The 22,211-nt window shown below is 41.7% G+C and overlaps 1 protein-coding gene across 1 annotated transcript in view; it reads right to left on the bottom strand.

Annotated features, from left to right (window-relative positions):
• Positions 1 to 22,211, bottom strand: part of ADGRB1 (adhesion G protein-coupled receptor B1) — a 474,869-nt gene that overhangs the window by 427,078 nt on the left and 25,580 nt on the right. Inside the window, exon 2 of the mRNA XM_030190012.1 lies at positions 3,741 to 3,779. Coding sequence (XP_030045872.1) covers positions 3,741 to 3,779 — 39 coding nt within the window. The remainder of the gene's footprint in view (positions 1 to 3,740; positions 3,780 to 22,211) is intronic.

Raw genomic sequence — 22,211 nt, 5'->3', positions numbered from 1 at the left:
CATGGATGGGCCAGGGATGTTCCTTTAAAATACACACAGTGTTATAGAATTCAGGGATCCATACCCAACTTATGCAACAAGATTTATACTCAGTTTCAGTTCATATGCTATTCTATAAAGGGCATTGATCCCAGAATGCCCATAATAGGATACCATTCAGTGCTGATTTTTTTGGCGCCAAATTTTGAGCGCCATTTATAGAATTTCCACGCTATATATGCAGTTATCTAATGTGATCTTGGAACATAATACATTACCATTGCTATCAACCCTAAGAATATCTTGCCGTCCCCAATCGCCGACTAACATCTTTTATCCACTAATGCCAAATTTATGATTCTACTTCTCTCTCCCAAGGCTCATAATGACAATCTTGGAACATACAATAATAACATTGCTTTCAACCCTAAGAATATCTTCCCCTCCCCCACTGCTGACTAGCATCATTTATCCACTATTGTCAACTCTTCTCCCCCAAGGCTCATCACAACTCATAAAGACTCTCCTATGTATGTCATCTGGTACCACAATAGAGAAATGTGCTCAGTTTAATCTTATGAGTTCTGAGAAATTATCCTGCTTATTTTCGAAGGAGAAGGGCGGCCATCTTCCGACACAAATCGGGAGATGGCCGGCCTTCTCCTAAGGCTGGCCAAATCGGTATAATTCAAAGCCGATTTTGGCCGGCTTCAACTGCTTTCCGTCGCAGGGCCGGCCAAAGTTCAAGGGGGTGTGTCGCAGTGTATTGAAGGCGGGATGGGGTGTGGTTAAGAAATGGCCGACCTCGGCTGATAATGGAAAAAAGAAGGCCGGCCCTGACGAGCATTTGGCCGACTTTACTTGGTCCCTTTTTGTTCACGACCAAGCCTCGAAAAGGTGCCCGAACTGATCAAATGACCACCAGAGGGAATCAGGGATCACCTCCCCTTACTCCTCCAGTGGTCCCCAACCCCCTCCCACCCCCCAAAAAAATTAAAAAACATTTTTTTGCCAGCCTCTATGCCAGCCTCAAATGTCATACCCAGCTCCATCACAGCACTATGCAGGTCCGTGGAGCAGTTTTTAGTGGGTACTGCAGTGCACTTCAGGCAGGCGGACCCAGGCCCACTCCCTCCCCCACCTGTTACACTTGTGGTGGTAAATGGGAGCCCTCCAAAACCCACCCGAAACCCACTGTACCCACATCTAGGTGCCCCCCGTTACCCTTTAAGGGCTATGGTAGTGTTGTACAGTTGTGGGTAGTGGGTTTTGGGGGGGGGGGGTTGGGGGCTCTGCACCCAAGGTAAGGGAGCTATGCACCTGGGATAAATTTGTGAAGTCCACTGCAGTGCCCCCTAGGGTGCCAGGTTGGTGTCCTGGCATGTGAGGGGGACCACTGCACTACAAATGCTGGCTCCTTCCATGACCAAATGCCTTGGATTTGGCCGGGTTTGAGATGGCCGCCATTAGTATCCATTATCGGTGAAAACTAATGGCGGCCATGTCTAACGCCGGCGATCACTAAGGGCAACCCAAATGTTGAGATTTGGCTGGCCCCGACCGTATTATCGAAATGAAAGATGGCCATCTTTTATTTCGATAATACAATCAGGTACACCGCTTAACGGGGCCATCATTAGAGATGGCCGCCCTTATAGATGGGCGCCCCCGTTCGATTAAGCCCCTCCACGTCTCCGTCCTGGAAAAAACATGTCATGCTACATTTGAAAGTCAACTTTCTCCACTGTGTATATAGGGGACTACTTAGTACATTGTTTAACATAGGTTTTAACATGCACTAAACACCATGGCACTGCATTAAAAGGTAATGTGGCACATTAACTGTTAGCTATTTAGGGTTCCCTCGCTATTCAGCAGCAATTATTAGGGGAAATGCCAACAGACTGATGCCAACTTCAGACACTACTTCCTGAAGCAGTGATTGAAACAAGGGGTTCTCATAGAACTGGAGGCATCTGAGCTCAGTCAAGAACAGATTGGCTGACATGATAAGAGATGACCCTTTGAGATAAGTGTTCTCATTATAGAATTAGCATTGAGTGCCAATTTTTTTCAGCACCAGGTTTTGAGTGGCATTTACTGAAAATAGCCTAAAATGTTTTCAATGCGCACTTGGGCCAGAAAAAATTAGACATAAGTAATGCCACACTGGGAAAAGACCAAGGGTCCATCGAGCCCAGCATCCTGTCCACGACAACGGCCAATCCAGGCCAAGGGCACATGGCAAGCTTCCCAAACGTACAAACATTCTATACATGTTATTCCTGGAATTGTGGATTTTTCCCAAGTCCATTTAGTAGTGGTTTATGGACTTGTCCTTTAGGAAACCATCTAACCATTTTTTAAAATCCGCTAAGCTAACCGCCTTCACCACATTCTCCGGCAACGAATTCCAGAGTTTAATTATGCGTTGGGTGAAGAAACATTTTCTCCAATTTGTTTTAAATTTACTACACTGTAGTTTCATCGCATGCCCCCTAGTCCTAGTATTTCTGGGATACACAGTATAAAATGTTTTGTACTTTTTTGGGATCTTTCCAGGTATTTGTGACCTGGATTGGCCACTGTTAGAACAGGATGCTGAGCTTGATGGACCTTTGGTCTTTCCCAGTATGTCAATACTTATGTACTTATGTACCTCTCTTGCCTTGCAGTTAGTGCAGGTTAGCATTCACTGTTAAAACATTTTAACTAAAAACCTTGGCAAAGACCAGCACATAAAGTAACCAAAAAACACTGTAGAGCCTGAGAGAAACAGTTTCCATGAAACTGTAGTGTCTAGTGTCACTCACACTAACCTAAGTTTTTAGGTTGATGATTCACAGTAGGGCTATTTTGAGAAGGCGTAACATTACTTGCCTTGCTATAGGGTATTAAAAAATAAATGATGCAAACTGCTGGGATGCAAGTTCAGATCCACTCATCTGTAGAGTCCATGCTGAGCTGTGATAAATTAAGTTTGACTTTCTGTGCCTCAGCTTATCCAGCTGGAAGTGAAGGATCACATGCTGTCTAAGGCCCAAGTGATGCCTGTCCACCCACCCATCTCACCTGAATGACATCTACAAACCCCTTGATGACCTAATCAACCATTCTTTAATTCCACTTTATATCTTATCTAATGAGGATCTTTCTATTTCCAACATATCTTGTGGTCAAGGAAAGGCTGGTATTCACCATGACAACCTGCGTTGTTGGTAGTATTCTGAATCATTTATATTTTTCCCCTTTTCCCAAGACTGGAGGAGTCAGAGCTGGCCCAAGGGTTTTGTGGTTTGCCCCTTCCCTCCCCACTGCATCTGCATCTGCACCTCCCCTTCCCCTGCCTGCATCGGCACCTCCACTCCCCCATCTCCCACCTGAATCAGTACTTCCCTTATTTACCCCAACATCTGCATTGGTGCCCTCCCTAAAACACCCCACCCCACATCAGTGCCATTCCATCTGCATCAGCGTCAGCCCTGCACACCTCTACTCTCTCTCAAGCCAGCATTGGCTCTACCTGCCCTTTTACAGCAGCCAGAGTCCATTGTTTTTCTCTCACCGCTGTGATCTCATCTGTATTCAGCCACTCCTGGTTTAAACAATAGAATAGAAAATTACATGTTCTCATTTTTAAACCTGCACCAGTGCCAGCAACTGTGCAGAGAAAAGAACACAGCAGTGAGAGCAAAATACACTCTTGCACTATGAAGGCTGAGCCATTGAGACAGTCTTTTGATGCTCTTGATTTTTGGCACCCTGAGTCAGTGCCTCACCTTGCTCATGACTTAGGCTGGCTCTGAGATGACTAGTCCATTAGAGCAGTGTTTCCACACATTGCTAGTCAGGTATTCAGGATATCCACGATGAATATGCATGAAAGAGATTTGCATACAATGGAGGCAAATCAATCTCATGCATATTCATTATGGATATCCTGAGAACTTGACCAGCAAGAAAGTACTCCAGGTCCAACTTGGGAAACACTAAGTACCTGGCTGAGAGCAAGAGAAGCTGGGATTCAAGTCTTGTTTCTCTAGTGATGTCCCATGTGAGCCATACCCTATTACTTTCTTCTGCATTGCTGTATATGCAAACGTAAATGCAAATTTACTAAAGTGATTGAAATGCACATTGTTTTAGGCAAGCCCCTTATTTCCCATGGGATCTATCTGCTAATTATACACATAACTCACATTAATGCAGGTTAATAAATGAGGTCCTTAAATTGTAAGTTCTCTGAGGAAGAGAAATAAACTTGAACTGAGTTTGGATTTGGAAATTGTAAGTATTTATATTCAAAATCCAAATCCAAGATTCAATATTCACCTGGGTAGTTGGATTAGGACTGCATTAGTGATGCTGATAAAATGGTGATATAAAGATACACCTAAGCTATCCATCCAGACACCTGGGAACATTGCTTCACTATGACTTAATTAAAAAAAAAAAGTCTTATCCTAGGTTTCCACATTTTCAACCAACTACATCTATTTACTGATCTGAGATGCCCAGTAAATGGTGCCCAAAGATATGCGCTGGAAAGATCCGCATTAAACTAGTATTATATAAAGGGTGCTCCATGCTTTCAGCAGGCATAAACTAGGTGTAAATGCTGGCACATCATTTTTCAGCCGTTGGGCGTGCGTTGCACCTAACTTCTGCGAATGACCCAGATCCACCCATGCTCCTCCCAAAGCCATGCTCGTTTTGAGTTGTGCACTATAAAAGTTACGCCTGGATGTTATAGAATAGCGACTAGGGCAGATGTGTGTGCAAAACTAAATTGTTGTCAATTAACTCCAATTATTGATTGTTAATGTCTCGTTAACTGATTAATTTGTGTTCACATCTGCCCTGGGTGCCCAACTTTGGGCTACCTATATAGAATCTAGGAGTAAGGTCTACAGTATTATAATATTATAATTTATTATAAAAAGAAGAAGAGGCAGAACAAGATGGTGCCACCAGTCTTAACCATACTTGAGAGAAGCTTTGATCAATTGAATGCCTAGGTCTTCAGAGCTGCTTTAAATCTGGGGAGTGTGGATTCCAAATGGATGTGTTTAGGAAGGGAATTTCACAATAATGGTATCAAAATAAAAGATGCTTGAATCTCCAGTAGTTTTGCAGTGAGCCACTGAAAGAGGGGCAATTACTAGAAGGCTATCATTGTTAGAATGAAGATGATGAAAGAGGACTAAAGGAGTTGTCAATCAAAGAATGGTTCCAGTAACCCAATTTCCATGGCCTTATAGACCATTACCAAAACTTGAAATTTTTTCCTATAACTAATCAGGAGCCAATGGTATTGCCCAAAAAAGTAAAGTTATGTGATCATATGGGCTGGCATGAGGATGAAGACAGATAGTAGTGTTCTGGAAAGTTGAAGTCAACAAAGAGATGATTGGGTAACATCATTTAATAAAAAGTTACAATAGTCTAATCTACCAATCATGAAAGGATGTACCAATCAGTGGAATGCTTCAACTGGAAATAGGGAGCAAATTGACCAAATTGTCTGCACAGCAAAAAAGCAAGATTTAACCTGTGAGATGCGCAGTTCAAAAGATAATTCTGTATCTAAGACAACTCCAAGTGTTCATGATGCCAGAGCAATGACAGTGCTTATCCCATAAATTTGGGAGACACCATAGATGCAGGAGAAAAACTGGTCAACCAAAAAGCTTGACATTTAGATGGATTAAGACATATGTAATTTGAACTAAGTAATGCTGAGATCCTATCTAAGACTTCATACAATAATGAGAGGACAGAGTCTGTACGTGTCACAGATAAAGTGAATTGGTTAATCTAGTAAAGAATGTAACTGTAGAAGCGGAGTTTAAAAAAGGTTTGGACGGCTTCCTAAAGGAAAAGATCATAGACCATTATTAAATGGACTTGGGGAAAATCCACTATTTCTGGGATAAGCAGTATTTATTTATTTGTAGCATTTGTATCCCACATTTTCCCACAGATTTGTAGGCTTAATGTGGCTTACATTTGCCGTAATGGCAGTTGCCATTTCCGAGTAACTGAGTATAAAAGGTTTTGTACTTTTTTGGGATCTTGACAGGTATTTGTGACCTGGATTGGCCACTGTTGGAAACAGGATGCTGGGCTTGATGGATCTTTGGTCTTTCCCAGTATGGCAATACTTATGTACTTATTTAGCCTTCTAAGATATTTTTGAAATGACTGGGAGGTTTGAGAAGGGACGATAATTTATAAGATAGTTGGGTCTAGAGTTGTTTTTCTGAGAAGCAGACTGATGCGCACCGACTTCCAAGTGTTAAAGAAAAAGCCTGATTGTAGGCTGTGGTTTACCAGACATAAACTCCTGGATTCTATATATGGCACTTTGAGTTACACGCAAAGGTTTGGGCATGTGCCCCATTTGCACATGCAACTTAATTGAATAATAAGCAAATTGGCACTGATAATTGGCATCCTAACAAGCAATTATTAGTGCTAATTGGATTTAATTAGGAGTTACACATGTAAATGTAGGCGCCAGATCAGTGCCTCAATTTTATATATGAGTCCAAAAAGGTGGTGTGGAAATGGGAGGGTCACGGGTAGATTGGGGGGCGTTCCTAGAATTTACATGCATAGCTATAGAATAAGGGGATATGTGCCTAATTTAGGAATGAGGATTTGCACCACATTTCTGCTGGTGCAAATGGCCGTGCCTCAAGTTAGATGCGATTCCTGGGCATTGGCGCTATTCTTTAAACTGCACCTAACTTTAAGTATGATTTATAGAATATCACTGAGCATTATTTTTTTCAGTGCCAATTTTTTAGGCACCATATATTGAATCTACCCAAAATGGAATCAGTAAATACCTAAGGTAGGATCTTTAAAGGGGATGGGGTTTGATATACCCAGGGCCGCCGAGAGACTGGGCCAGGCCCGGGACAAGGCCGCCCCCGGGGGCCCTCCAACCCGAGGTCACCGGGCCCCTCCCCCTTCCACTGGGCCCTCTCTCCACCCCCGGGCCCTCTGCACTGACCTTAAGCGCCTCATCTTCGAAAGCGCAGCAAGCAGCGGCAGACCACTCCTTCCTTCTGTGTCCCGCCCTCACGGAAGTTACGTCAGGCGAGGGTGGGACACGGAAGGAAGGCGTGGTCTGCCCCTGCTTGCTGCACTTTTGAAGGTGAGGCGCTTAAGTTCAATGCCATGGAGTGACGGCGGGCGGGCAGGCCGGACAGCGGTGGTGGCACCGGCCCCCCCCCCCCAGAGGCCCGGGGAATTTTGTCCCCCCTGTCCCCCCCTCTCGGCGGCCCTGGATATACCACCTTTCTGTGGTTACAATCAAAGCAGTTTACATATTATATACAGGTGCTTATTTTGTACCTTGGGCAATGGAGGGTTAAGTGACTTGCCCAGGATCACAAGGAGCTCCAGTGGGAACTTAACCCAGTTCATCAGAATCAAAATCCACTGCACTAACCACAATGGCATAGGATCAAGTAATGATGAGCAGAAAGTGAAAGATGCCAGGTTCTTAGGAAGTACAAGGGAAGATACAGGGTTAAAAGTTGTCAAAGCAAAAGACAGTGAATGAATTTCCTTGTCAGAAATGTCCAAAATTCCTATTACTTTGGGGTGGATTGAAGGCTGGTATGCTAAACAGTGAATGATAGATTCAAGAGTTCAGGTTATCAGTAGGTGAAAAATCTGACAATGAACTGTAGTGGTATGAGTTGAGGTGACCAGGATAAAAGTAGGAGCTTTGTTAAAAAAAAAAAAAAAGCTATGATATCTGGATGTAAACTATATTGAACATAATTCAAAGGGGTAGTAAGAATGGAAACCAGGGTGATCTACTTGGATTTAACCAAGGACATGTAACACTTCCTTTTTGGCCTTGCAAATATCATGTTGTCACTCCTTACAAATCAAAAATGATCATGCATGTTGTATTTGCAACATGCCTGCTCAGATTGGCACATCTGACATGTTTTAAGTCTTAAGCCCCGGTGATACAGGGGTTTATTTATTTAGCACATTTATATCCTGCTCCATCCAAAGTTCTAGACAGATTACAAAAACATTAAAAAATGAGTCAACACAAGTGCCACATACAATAACATGCAAACAAATAAAAAAGCAGTATTTAAAGTCAAATAATAATCAAGATAGATACAGTAACTAATGAGTCTCAATATCATATGCCCCTTGAAACAGCCATGTTTTAAGTTCTTTTTTAAACTAAGCAAAAGGAGTAATACTACGGAAAGATACAGGTAATTCTAAACTTGGATTTCCTACTAGTTTCAAAGATGAAAAGAAGGAACCTTAAGTAAATCTTGGGAGCCAGAACGTAAAGACCTAGCAGGCGGATAAAGTCATAAATTAGAGGCAAGAATGAGTGAGAGCATTTTATGAAGTGCTTTATAGATCAAACAATCTTAAATTTAATTTGTTGCTCTATCGGCAGAACACTGGAGCAGGGCATGAGCAGTAAAAGCTTCCAAAAGTTGGTTAGAACTTGATATACACACTAAACTATGGTCAAACATGATCTCTGAAGGCTCATGATATAATCCTAAAGGGCTGATACGGAGAGTGATAGAAGAACACACCCTGGCAGTAATTTTGGATTTGCCACATGACCCTAATGCCTGTATGAATTATTTATTTATTTATTTATTTCCTCCCACATGTGACGTTTCCAGCAGTAATCGGCAGTTAGTATGCGCTGATCGGTCACCGCACGTGTAGCATGTGAGCCCTTACCGCTAGATCAATGGGTAGCGTTAAGGACTCAGGCCAGTTTTGGATGAGCACTGGTTTCAGTTTTAACACATGCCCTTTTCCCGTCCCATTCAAAAAAGTCCTTTTATGCAGACGTGGTAAAAACTGGCCCGGTGCACACCCAAAACACTCGCCTGCACTGCTGCAGGCCACTTTTTACCACAGCTTAGTAAAAGGACCCCTGAAATTTTATAAACATTTCAGGGGTCCTTTTACTAAGCTGTGGTAAAAGTGGCCTGCGGCAGTGCAGGCGAGTGTTCTGGGTGTGCGCCGGGCCAGTTTTTACCGCGTCTTGATTCAAATTTCTTTTGATGTATATTGAATTGCTATTTTTTAAAAAAATCCTACCATGTGCCCTTTTGCCTCCCAGATTTTATATATCGTGACAAACTTTGTGCACACATCAGAGATACGCACCCAAATAAATTAACTAATGAGCTCGGAAACAACGATAATTGGGTGCTAACAACCAATTATTGATGTTAATTGACAGTCTTCAAAATATGCACACGCATCTCACTGCACACTATGCCTTATATCTGAAAAGTGGCAGTCCAAAAAGTTGCATGTGGATTTATCGAATTTGCCCAAAGTGCACCTATGTTTGGTGCCGGCATTTACAGCTGCTTTTAGCAGATGTAAGTACGGCATCCAAAAGTTAGATATGGGATCCACGCTGAAAGATATTCTGTAAATAGCACTCTCCCTTTATAGAATAGTGCTTAACGCTCAAGTTTTTTGCTGGCATTTATTGAGTTCCTTCCTAGATGCCTATTTATAACAACACAGTTCTAGAACTACCTCCTAAAAATAGAGCATGAATACAGTTCCCCAATAATGCCAAAGTCAGGTTGCACACAATTCTCTACTGGATCAAGGTCATGCAACCTTTGGCCTAATGAAAAGAACGCCGTTGCCCAGGCAATACGTGCACTGGAGTGGCAGTTTAGGAAAGTCAAGCCTTGTTCTTTTTGCTCTTGACATCATTAGACCATCCATTGGTAACTCTTTAAGGGTTTCATCAACAGAAAGAACTCCGCTTGTGTACCATGAACACTGCCAGTATGTGAGTGTATAAAGGAGACAGGGGTATGTATGGAATTTTTAAAAAAAGCATTTCATGTTCTATGCATTTCATTTTGAAACGTACATGATTTTGTTGGTTTCACTTTTAATGCATGTCATTTTATTAAAACTTGTACACTTTTGCAAGTAGCACACGCCAAAATGCCTTCAGGATAAAAGAAATTTCATTTGGGTTGTGTGTGTGTGTGTGTGTGTGTGTCTGTGCTAGTAAGCAAAGCAATCAAGTCTCTAAGTCAGCATATCACAAACGGTCATTTACTACAGCCAAGGAACTTGAAGTCTGACAAAGGGTCATGCATTTTGGACTGAGAAACCCAAGGGATTGATACAGTTTAAGGGATTAAGAACTTTTCTGCATGAAAGAGGAGCGGGACTTGGGTGTGATCATATGTGATGATCTTTAGGTGGCCAAACAGGTAGAAAAGGCGATGGTGAAAGCTAGAAGGATGCTCGGGTGAATAGGGAGAGGCATGACCAGTAGGAAAAAGGATGTGATGATGTCCCTGTATAAGACTCTGGTGAGACCTCATTTATAATACTGTATACAATTTTGGAGACCTCACCTTCAAAAAGATATAAACAGGATGGAGTCGGCCCATAGGTCGGCTACTAAAATGGTCAGTGGTCTTTTTCATAAAGTGTATGAGGACAAACTTAAAATATTTCAATACGTTTACTTTGGAAGAAAGGAGGAAGAAAGGCAGGAGAGGTGAAATATGATAGAGATATTTAAATGCTTCCATGGCATAAATGCATAGGACGTAAATCACTTTCAATTGAAAGGAAGCTGTGGAATGAGGGGGTATTGGATGAAAATGAAAGGAGACAGACTCAGGAGTAACCTGAGCAAATACGTCACAGAAAGTGTGGTGATTTCGTGGAACAGCCTCCCGGTGGAGGTGGTGGAAATGAATTCTCATTCTCACACATCAAGGGAGTAAAAGGGTAATGGGATTTGACATACCACCTCTATGTGGTACAATCAAAGCAGTTTACCTTTATTATATGTAGGTACTTTCTCTGTCACTAGCAGGGTCACAATCTAAGTTAAGATTTTACATTCCAACTTCTCATCCTATCTTTCTTATTCATCCTTATTGCCTCACCTGGGTCCTCCGCTCCATCAATGACCAGCATCTCCAGATTCCTTCAGTTCATCAGGTCCATTACAAAACCACATGAACCAGATTTTTTTTTGTACTGACCCCTCCATCTAGAATTCCCTCCTAGATTCTCTCCAGCTCGAATCTTCCCACCCTTGGTTTAGAACCCTGTTGACAACTTACCTGTTTGAAAAACTTGTAATATCTAACCAGCCACTGGCAATGCCATGAAGGTCTACTAGGTCCCGCAATCTTCTCCCTCCCTCCTTTCCTTAGAATAGCCCCCCCCCCCCCCCGCCTTATCTTCTGTTTCCACTAAAACCTCTCTCTAGTCTCTGTCTCTCTCAAATTAATGGTATTCTTTTCTTGTATATTATGTCTTTATTGTATTCTGCCTTGTCATTGCTAAAAGAAAGGCAGTTTATCAAATAAAGTACACCATAGTGGAGGAATGGCCTAGTGGTTAGAGCACCAGTCTTGCAATCCAGAGGTTATCAGTTCAAATCCCACTGCTGCTCCTTGTGATCTTGGGCAAGTCACTTAACCTTCCATTGCCTCAAGTACAAACTGAGATTATGAGCCCTCCTGGGACAGAGAAATATCCAGTATACCTGAATGTAACTCACCTTGAGCTACTACTGAAAAAGGTGTGAGCAAAATCTAAATAAATAATAATAAACTAGATCTGAACTCAAGATAGCTTGGAAGAAATACATAGGATCTCTAAGGGAGAGGAAGGGATAGTAGATGGCATAGGTGGGCAGACTGGATAGGCCATATGGTCTTTATCTGCCTCCATTTTTCTCTGTTTCTACGGGGCCCTTTTACTGAGCCACATAGGTGACCATGCATGCCCAACGCATGCCAAATTGGAGTTACCGCCCAGTTACCATATGGCCCTTGCGGTAATTTCAATTTTGTAGCGCGTCCACTATGCACGTCCGAAAAATACTTTTTATTTTCTGACACGCAGCAGCCACGTGTGTCAAGTGGCATTTGACATGTGTAGACCATTACTGCCCGCTTACCGCATGAGACGTTACCGCTAGGTCAATGGTTTGCGGTAAGGCCTCAGACCCAAAATGGACGCACAGCAATTTTCATTTTACTGCGTATGTCCATTTTCGGCAAAAATAAAAATGGTATTTTTTGGTAGGCGCGCTGAAAAATAATTCTGCGCGTGCCCAAAACATGCATCTACACTACCGCAGGCCATTCTTGAGCGCACCTTACTAAAAGGACCCCTAAGTTTGTAAAGGTCATCACACAAACACTCCTAGAGGATAATTCTACAAAGGGGTTCTCCACCAAAAATGTACTTATTTAGAGCCTATTCCATAAAGAAAATACATTTCTTCTTTTCTTTGTAGAAGCCTAACATAACAGGTCAAATATGCACTTATACCAGACAAGACCAGATTAAATTGACACAGAACATATTACTCGCTGTCTTGCAGTGGAGACGTTACCCGCTAATTAGTGAGGTCTCTAGGAAGAAGCCTGGAGTGAAACGGGTCCATCGGGACCACACTGTTTTTCTTTTTGTCCTGCCTAGACTTAGTGACCATCTATTGGAACACTACTTCATTAAGACAAGATGTGTCATTTTGTGACGTCACCTGCATGACACATTTGAGTTCAATAAATGTTACAGTTTAGATTTCTTCACATTTTGATTGCATCTTTAAGCATTTGTTTAAGTGGATGGGGTTTTTTTTGTTTTTTTTTTACCTATGATTAATGTTTTTAACTGTGTGCATATGGAATTGCTGATTTAGCGCTTCTATCTTTGTGATATGTGCTACAGTTTTATGGGGTCTTTTTTCCTCCCTTATTATTTTTTTTGCACAAAGAGGAGGTAGAAATATGTTTATTATGATTCACTGTTTGTATTGAAGTTGACAGAACACATTACTACTACTACTACTACTTATCATTTCTATAGCACTACTAGACGTATGCAGCGCTGTACACTTGAACATTAAGAGGCAGTCCCTGCTCACCAACATAAACTATTCTGTAATCTACATATGTAATGGTGCACCCTGCCCAGGGTCTACCCAACTTCTAAGTGCATGCCTACAGAATAGTAAATAGCTGGAAAAGAGTCAGTTGAATACAGGTCCACATAGCATATAAATGACTCACATTACATACTTTCACATGCTATCTTGCCACTTCAATCTATGCAGTTTCTTATTCAATTGCCCCCTTTTTATATTCTCTGCCTTGCCATAGAAACACCTAAGGCAAGATACAGAAATAGAAAAGCAAGTAAGGTAACAATAAAACTGTGAAATTATAGATCAATAATAGAAGGCAATACAAAAATGTAAATAGGTCATAAGTTAACTAAAGCAAAATATACAGTATATTGTTTTGGATTACCGCCTACACAATAGCCTACCACAGCAAATTAATATAATAACAATTTACAATTCCATGGAAAAAAAGAGCTGCCAATAGACCTGAACCAGCTTAACGTTCACTCTGCAGTAACTTGGCGTTCATTGTATAAAGGTGCCGGGCATACTGCCTGGCCCTCAGAAAAAGTGCATGACAGAGAATAACCAGATAGACAAAAATTACACAGAAAACCTCAGCCTCAAGCACTGTGGCTCAGAATCCTGGGTACAGACCATGATAGTTATAGGCATCAATGTAATATTTCTGAGAATCTGCAAACACCCTCATGTCTTTCCATAGGCTGTGCTATGGGAACCACACTAAACAGCCAACTGCAGTGAGGTCTCATTAAATCTTGTCAATAGAGCAGTTTTGGGGGCTATTTTTCCTTACAGATCTGTGAGCATTAATACAACAGAACACTTGGAGGGGGATTTTCGAACAGGGATGACGATCTTTAAGGGCGCCCAACTCTAAGGACGGTGCCGCGAAGGGGCAAGGCAGCGCGTATTATCGAAACAAGATGGCTGTCCATCTTTTGTTTCGATAATACGGTCGGGGATGCCCAAATCTTGACATTTAGGTTGACCTTAGAGATGGTCGTCCTCGGTTTTCGGCGATAATGGAAACCAAAGACGTCTATCTCAAAAACGTCCAAATTCAAGCCCTTTGGTCATGGGAGGAGCCAGCATTTGTAGTGCACTGGTCCCCCTCACATGCCAGGACACCAACCGGGTACCCTAGGGGGCACTGCAGTGGACTTCACAAATTACTCCCAGGTGCATAGCTCCCTTACCTTGGGTGCTGAGCCTCCCCAACCCCCCCCCCCAGGTCCGCCTGCCTGAAGTACACTGCACCCACTACAACTGCTCCAGGGACCTGCATACTGCTGGATGGAGCTGGGTATGACATTTGAGGCTGGCATAGAGGCTGGCAAAAAAGTATTTTTAAACTTGTTTTTTATGGTGGGAGGGGGTTAGTACCACTGGGGGAGTGAGGGGAGGTCATCACCGATTCCCTCCGGTGGTCATCTGGTCAGTTGGTGTACCTTTTTGAGGCTTGGTTGTGAAAAAAAAATGGACCTTGTAAAGTCGGCCAAGTGCTTGTCAGGGACGCCCTTCTTTTTTCTATTATCGGCCGAGAACGACCATCTCCTAATCACACCCCAGTCTCGCCGTCGCTACCCTGCCGACATGCCCCCGTGAACTTTGGTTGTCCCTGCGATGGAAAGTAGTTGAGGGTGTCAAAAAAATCAGCTTTCAATTATGCCGATTTGGATGACCTTGCGAGAAGGACTCCCATCTCCCAATTTGTATCGAAAGATGGGCGTCCTTCTCTTTCAAAAATAAGCATGACAGCATCAACCAGCTTGAAATACAGAGTGGTGGGCATAATTAGGTTTTGTTTCCAAAATTTTGGCCATGATTGTGTTTTACCAAGTTTTAAGACAGCTCATAATTTGCATTTAAGTAGCCATGATTGCATTCCTTGTATGTTCTGAAGACAGTTTTTACTTCTGTGTTGACATTGTAAGTAGTATACTGTGCATTCTTTGTATTGTTAGTTGAATATTTTTACTGCTGTAATTATCTATTGCTTATGTTTGATTTATTCTTACTGTACACCACCTTGAGTGAATTCCTTCAAAAAGATGGTAAAGTAAAATCGTCCAAGTGCTCGTCAGGGACGCCCTTCTTTTTTCCATTATCGTCTGAGGACACCCATGTGTTAGGCACGCCCCAGTCCCGCCTTCACTACGCTGCCAACATGTCCCCGTGAACTTTGGTCGTCCCTATGATGGAAAGCAGTTGAGGGTGCCCAAAATCGGCTTTCGAATATACCGATTTGGGTGACCCTGAGAGGACACCCATCTCCCGATTTTTGTCGGAAGATGGGCGCCCTTCTCTTTCAAAAATAAGCCTTAAAGGGACCTATATTTATTTATTTATTTGTTACATTTGTACCCCACATTTTCCCACCTATTTGCAGGCTCAATGTGGCTTACATAGTACCGTCAAAGGCGTTTGCCCAGTTGGATGATAACAGATACAAGAGGTTGTGTAGTGATCGAATGAGGTATATGTGGAGGGTCGAAGGGATGAAGATTGTGTGTTGTCCAGTACGATCATTAGTCATGCTGTGTTGCCGGGTGAAGAGGTTTACGTAGAATCGTTGGGGTAAGCCTTTTTGAAGAGGTTGGTTTTTAGTGATTTCTTGAAGTTCAGGTGGTCATGGATTGTTTTCACAGCTTTTGGGAGGCCATTCCATAGTTGTGCGCTTATGTAGGAGAATCCGGATGCATAGGTTGTTTTGTATTTCAGTCCTTTGCAATTTGGGTAGTGTAGGTTTAGGTATGATCGTGACAATCTGATTCTGTTTCTTATTGGTAGATCTATAAGGTCTATCATGTACCCTGGGACTACGCCATATATAATTTTGTGGACCAGAGTGCAGGTTTTGAAGATGATCCGTTCTTTGATTGGGAGCCAATGCAGCTTGTCTGAGAGGGGTTTAGCACTTTCGAAGCGTGTTTTGCTAAATATCAACCTGGCTGCTGTATTTTGGGCGGTCTGGAGTTTTTTTTGTGAGTTGTTCTTTGCATCCCGCATAGATTCCGTTGCAATAATCTGCATGACTTAGGACCATTGATTGTATTAGGTTTCAAAAAGTTTCCCTTGGGAAGAAAGGTTTTAATCATTTGAACTTCCACATTGAATAGAACATTTTCTTTATTACAGAGTTTACTTGGCTCTCGAGAGTAAGGTTGCGGTCGAGTGTGACGCCGAGTATTTTCAAGCTGTCTGAGGTAGGTAGGGTGTGTCCTAGGGTATTTATGGTTGTGGGTTTGTACTTGTTATGTTGAGAGGAGAGGATGAGGCAGTGTGTTTTTTCAGTGTTCAGTTTCAGTTGGAATGAGTTTGCCCAGGAGTCCATGATGTTCAGGCCATCATTGATTTCACTGGTTATTTCTGTCAAGTCATGTCTGAAGGGGATGTAGATTGTAACATCATCTGCATAAATGAACAGGTTGAGGCCTCGATTGGAGAAGGACTGTGCCAGTGGAATCATCATCATGTTGAAGAGTATTGGTGATAGTGGTGATCCTTGAGGTGGTGATATATTTGAGTTTGATTTTACTTGATAAGTTCTGGTGGTTAGAAAACCTTTGATCCAGTTAAGTACATTTCCATCAATCCTGAAGTGGCCAAGGAGTCTTAGTAGTATGTTGTGGTTTACCATGTCGAATGTGCTCAACATGTCGAACTGGAGGAGGAGTATGTTTTTACCTATGGCTATCTCCTGCTTGAATTTGGCCAGGAGGGTGACTAGGACAGTTTCGGTACTATGGTGGGAGCAGAATCCTAATTGTGAATTATGTAATATTGAGAATGTGTCTAAGTATTCCGTAAGTTGTTTAGTCACCAAACTCTCCATCATTTTTACTACTAGTGGGATAGACACAACTGGGCGGTAGTTGGTGAGATTGTTTGTGCTTTTCTTGTTGTCTTTTGGTATTGGGGTGAGTAGGATGTTGCCATATTCCTCAGGGAAGACACCTTGTTGTAACATGAAGTTTAGGTGGGATGTAAGGTCTGCTATGAAGTGGTCGGGGGCAGATTTTAGTAGATGACTGAGACATGTATCCAGTTTGCAGTGGGTATTGGCGAACCTGTGAGTCGCTTGTGTAACTGATTCTGTGTTGAGGAGATTAAATGTTGTCCAAATACGGTCAGCTGGGTATCCATCAGAGGTTAAGTCCAGATCATTGAAGAAGTTTTCGATGTCGGTGTTGTGATGAGGAAATGTGCTGCGTAATTTTATTATTTTTTCGTTAAAGTAGTTAGCAAGTTTATCTGCGGGTGGGATGTCTGTGTTGGTTGTGGTGATAGGGGTGGTGTCTAGTAACTTATTTACAAGTTGGAATAGTTTCTTCATATCTTTGTAGTCCGGTCTTAGTTTGGTTTTGTAATAGGACCTTTTGGTTTGTCTTATTGCATAGTTGTATTTTCTATGTATTTGTTTCCATGCGTTGAGTGTATGTTCATCTTTTGTTTTTTTCCATGCTCGTTCAAGTTTCCTGGATTGAGTTTGTTATATGTGGGATGAATGTGATATTTCTAGACTTGGCTACACTTGCTGGGATCCTAGCATTGCAAAACATCTGAAATGCCTACACAACTTGTGCTGAAGGGATCCATCTGTCTACACATTGATGAGGCAGTGGATTCCTTCTTGGAGATGTCTTGCCCAAACTGACAACAGTCATCCAGGATCACTGGCAAATTCTTGTAGAAATATGCAGCTACTTGGGTGTTTGGTCTTCTATTGTACTTCCATAAGACTATTTACAGTAATAGCTAATGTTGTATCCTACCCAATCTCCTCTTTCCAGGTGGCTGAAAATCTTCCCTTATCTTAAACTGGAGCCTCCCATGATGATTCCAAGGAAGTAACTCTATAACGAGCCACCTAGTTGTAGGCAGAAAGGGGGACATGTAAATGGTGGTGTTCAAGTCAATTATGGTTTTTGGTATAAATTTTATTTGATATACCACTATTCATAAAAATAGTGCATAGTGGTTCACAATTTAAAACAATTCCTTAAAACAGAAACAAACTCTATTATTTGGACAAGATAGAGACATAAAGATATCATTCGTACCAAGAAAAGACAAAGTAGGAATAAGATGAATATTATCCGCATTCAGTCAGAACAGAATGCAGTTCATAGATGCCCAGCACCAGACAATCCTCAACCAACATATCCAAATGGAATTTTAAATATCCGGGTCTTAAGGGCTGCCTTGAAATTAGGAAACAAAAGTTCAAGACAGAACATAGGTGACAGTCAATTCCATAAGGCTGGGGCCACACAATAAAAAGCCAATTGCTTTGTAGAATTTAATCTTACAAATGATAGTGAGTGGATATGTAATCGCTGATCATTTAGGGGCCCTTTTACAAAGGTGTGTAAGGGCCTACGTGCAGCCAGTGCACGTCAAATCGGCTTTACAACCCGGCTACCATATGCACTGGGCGGTAATTCTGAATTTGGCGTGCGCCGAAAACATACAGTGGAAAATATTTTCTGTTTTCTATCACATGACACTTACCTGGCAATGAACAGCAGGGGGCATGTGCTGCATGTCTATTGCCCGGGTAGCGCGTGAGACCTTACCGCTAAGTCAAGGGTGGCAGTAAGGTCTTAGGCCAAAAATGGAAGTGCACTGGTTTTTATTTTGCCTCACATCCATTTTCTGGCCCCTTAAAAAAGGCCCTTTTTCCAGGGCACAGTAAAAACTGGCCCGGCGCATGCCCAAAAGATGCGCTCGCACTGCTGCAGGCCACTTTTTGCCACAGATTAGTTAAAAGGGCCCCTCAATGGCCTAAGAAGCTTGGGAGTGCATATGGAACTATTATAGTACACAAATATAATGGAATTCCTGTGGAAAGGGTTCTATGAGAGAGTCACGACTTTATGTTGAATACAATAAACGGAAGCCAATGATTTTCAGTAAAAAGAGCAGTGACATGATCATATTTTCTGGCTTGAGCAAATATTCTCAAAGCAGTATTTTATACTGATTGTAATCTCTGATGATGCATCTGTGCAACTGCAGAGTAAATAGCATTACAATAATCTAAAAGTGACAGAAGTGTAGCACAGAGGAGGGTAATTTGTGATTTTATAGATAACAGCAAACAGCATGAAACTGTCTCAAAAGTAATAAAACAAGACCTGGTCAGAGTTGCCACCCGTGGGGCAAATGATAACTCACGTTCAAGAATAATGCCTAAGTATTTAAACTGCAAGACTAACTATAACAGAGAGTCTTGCAGGAAGGTTTATTTACACACATAAATAGTCTGTTATAGAATACTAAATAGCTCAAAAGTATGTGCAATGATTTGATGGCATGTACAAAAGTGTTGCCATACTGGGACAGACCGAAGGTCCATCAAGCCAAGAATCCTGTTTCCAGCAGTGGCCAATCCAGGTTACAAGTACCTAGTAAGATCCCAAAACAGTACAACATATTTTATGCTGCTTATCGTGCAAATAAGCAGTGGATTTTCCCCAAGTCCACCTTAATAATGGCTTATGGACTTTTCTTTTAGGAAGCTTTCCAAACCTTTTTTAAACCCTGCTAAGTTAACTGTTTTTACCACATTCTCTGCCAACGAATTCCAGAGTTTAATTACATGTTGAGTGAAGAAATATTTTCTCCAATTTGTTTTAAAATTTACTACTTTATAGCTTCATTGTGTGCCTCCTAGTCCTAGTATTTTTGGAAAGCGTGAACAAGCAATTCATATCTATCTGTTCAACTCCACTCATTATTTTATAGACCTTTATCATATCTCCTTTCAGCTGTCTTTTCTCCAAGCTGAAGAGCCCTAGCCCTTTAGCCTTTCCTCATAAAGAAGTCATCCCATTCCTTTATCATTTTTGTTGCCCTTCTCTGTACCTTTTCTAATTTCACCATATGCGGTGACCAGAATTGCACACAGTATTTGAGGTGCGGTCGTACCATGGAGCAATACAAAGGCATTATAATGTCCTCATTTTTGTTTTCTATTCCTTTCCTAATAATACCTAACATTCTACTTACTTTCTTCGCCACCACCACAACTGAGCAGAGGGTTTCAACGTATCATCAACGATGACACCTAGATCCCTTTTCTGGTCGTTGACTCCTAATGTGGAACCTTGCATCACATAACTATAGTTTGGGTTCCTCTTTTGCATATGCATCACTTTGCATTTGCTCACATTAAATGTCATCTTCCACTTGGATGCCCAGACTCGTAAGATCCTCTTGTAATTTTTCACAATCCTCTTGCAATTTAACAACTTTGAATAACTTTATGTGTCATCCAATTTCATCACCATAGCACTGTTTTAAGGAACAAAGTGGCACACAAATAAAATTTGAACCTGCCATATTAGACAGCCATGAATTGATTAATCTGTTTTATAATGCTTTGACACCTTTAATAATTCATATTATTGCCTGATTGAGAGGTTTTTCACTCCAAAATCCCATGCCTGCTTTTTCAACTTCTGAAGACAAAGGTTACATCTTTCCCCATCAGCCCATACCTTTAAGCTTATTTTGACTTCTCCCTTCTTCTCTGCACACATCCAATAAGAGAACTGCTTTTTTTTTTTTTAACATAAAATCATCAAAATAAATTGTCTTTTTTTCTCAACATATCACCAAAACCCATCAAGTCTCTCAGATGTTCTGTTGAATTCCCAAGACTACAGTCTAAGTTGTGCTGCTGAATTTTCTTCTTCCAGTGTCATTGTGATTAATTCTTCTTTTCACATCACCACATTGTCTACTCATCTGCTTCCTCATGCAATTCAAGCTTCTTCTACTTATAAGCATATTCATTCTGCACCCTACTAATTTCTGTCTTTGTCCCTAGCTCCCTCCTTATGACCTATGTTAATCAATCAAGCTCTAATACATGCCTTTTCTCCTCAATAACCAACTCCCAGCTATAAGTTGTCTATCTTCTTGTGGCCTATGCCTGGAATAGCCTTCTTCTCTTGGGGTCCTTTTACTAAGCTGCGGGGAAAAAAGGCCATGCAGTACCAGTGGGGGAGGCTTTTCCCATGCGTCAGGGCCCTTTTTACTGCATTAGGTAAAAAGCCCCTTAAAAAATGGCCACACGGTAAGATCATTCTTACTTCATAGCCATTGAGGTGGCGGTAAGAGCTCCTGCGGTAACCCAGTGGTAACTGGACAGTGCGTGGTGATGCCCGATTACTGCTGAGTTAGAGATGCACTATAAAAAAAAATTTCTGGAGCGCTAGAAGTGGTGCAAGCTCCAGCCAGAACTACTGCCATTGGCCACATTAGCCCGGCATAGTTCTACGATAGTGTGCAGTAAGCCTGTGTTGGGCTTACTGACGCTTTGGTGCATCATGTCCCCTGACTGCCATATTCAAATCCATTCTGCTTTTAGGCCTTAAAACCTGGTGCTCCCTCATAGCCTCATTGACTTTAACTCTGTTTACTATAATAAGTATATTTGACACCTCTTATTTTACTCGTGTGTCTTGACTAGATGTAAGCTTTACAAAGAAGGGAACCTCTCTTATGTCTACAGTGCTAGAAGGAAAGGTAGCTGGATTATTGCTGCCATCAAAAGAAGAGAAAGAAACTCTTAAGACCATGTGAAATTTTCAATTACAGACTTTAATATCACTGTTTCAAAAGTACTCTTGGATTGGGATTCATATCAGTAAGATTTTCAGACTGACAACATGATGAAGCAGCAAGATGAAATTCCAGCTCATGAAGGATTCTACATATAATGGTTGTAATGTCTATGAGGATCTGTTTGCTCATAAACACTGCAGAAGGACAAATTTATCCAGTGCTATGTTTTCATGAATAAATGATTGTAAAATAAGCTTCAAAAGAAAATTACAAAGCCTTTGAGTTTGGGATGCTAACAGAATGTACTGCCAGTGTCGGAGGTTCTGTTTGTTTAATTCTATTTGCCTTTCCAATAACTCAAAGCAATTTACACTCTGTGTTCTAGTGCTAAAAGTTCTTTAGTACATTTTCAAAAAGGCCAATTTAAGCGCTCCAAGTTAGGAGTACAGCCCTTTGAATATCAGCCTCTCAGCTTCTGCCAAGGGATTACAAGGGCAGAATTGAATTTACACCAGGAGTGTTTTGTAATTGAGTTTAGACAGGCTGTGGCTGGTGTTAGTGGTCACATGTAAAGTCTAGGCTTATATTCTATCTGTTGTGCTAGTGTTCCATAAAGCAAAGCAGGTACCTTCAAATAGGCACCCTTTATAGCCTTCTACCTGCTTTGTTCTCACTCTCATTCTTTTCTTTT

Source organism: Microcaecilia unicolor, chromosome 1, assembly GCF_901765095.1.
Source record: "Microcaecilia unicolor chromosome 1, aMicUni1.1, whole genome shotgun sequence".
In the NCBI taxonomy this organism is placed as follows: Eukaryota; Metazoa; Chordata; class Amphibia; order Gymnophiona; family Siphonopidae; genus Microcaecilia; species Microcaecilia unicolor.
Note: the sequence above shows the minus strand (reverse complement) of the source record. Positions and strands in the feature narration are given on the sequence as shown.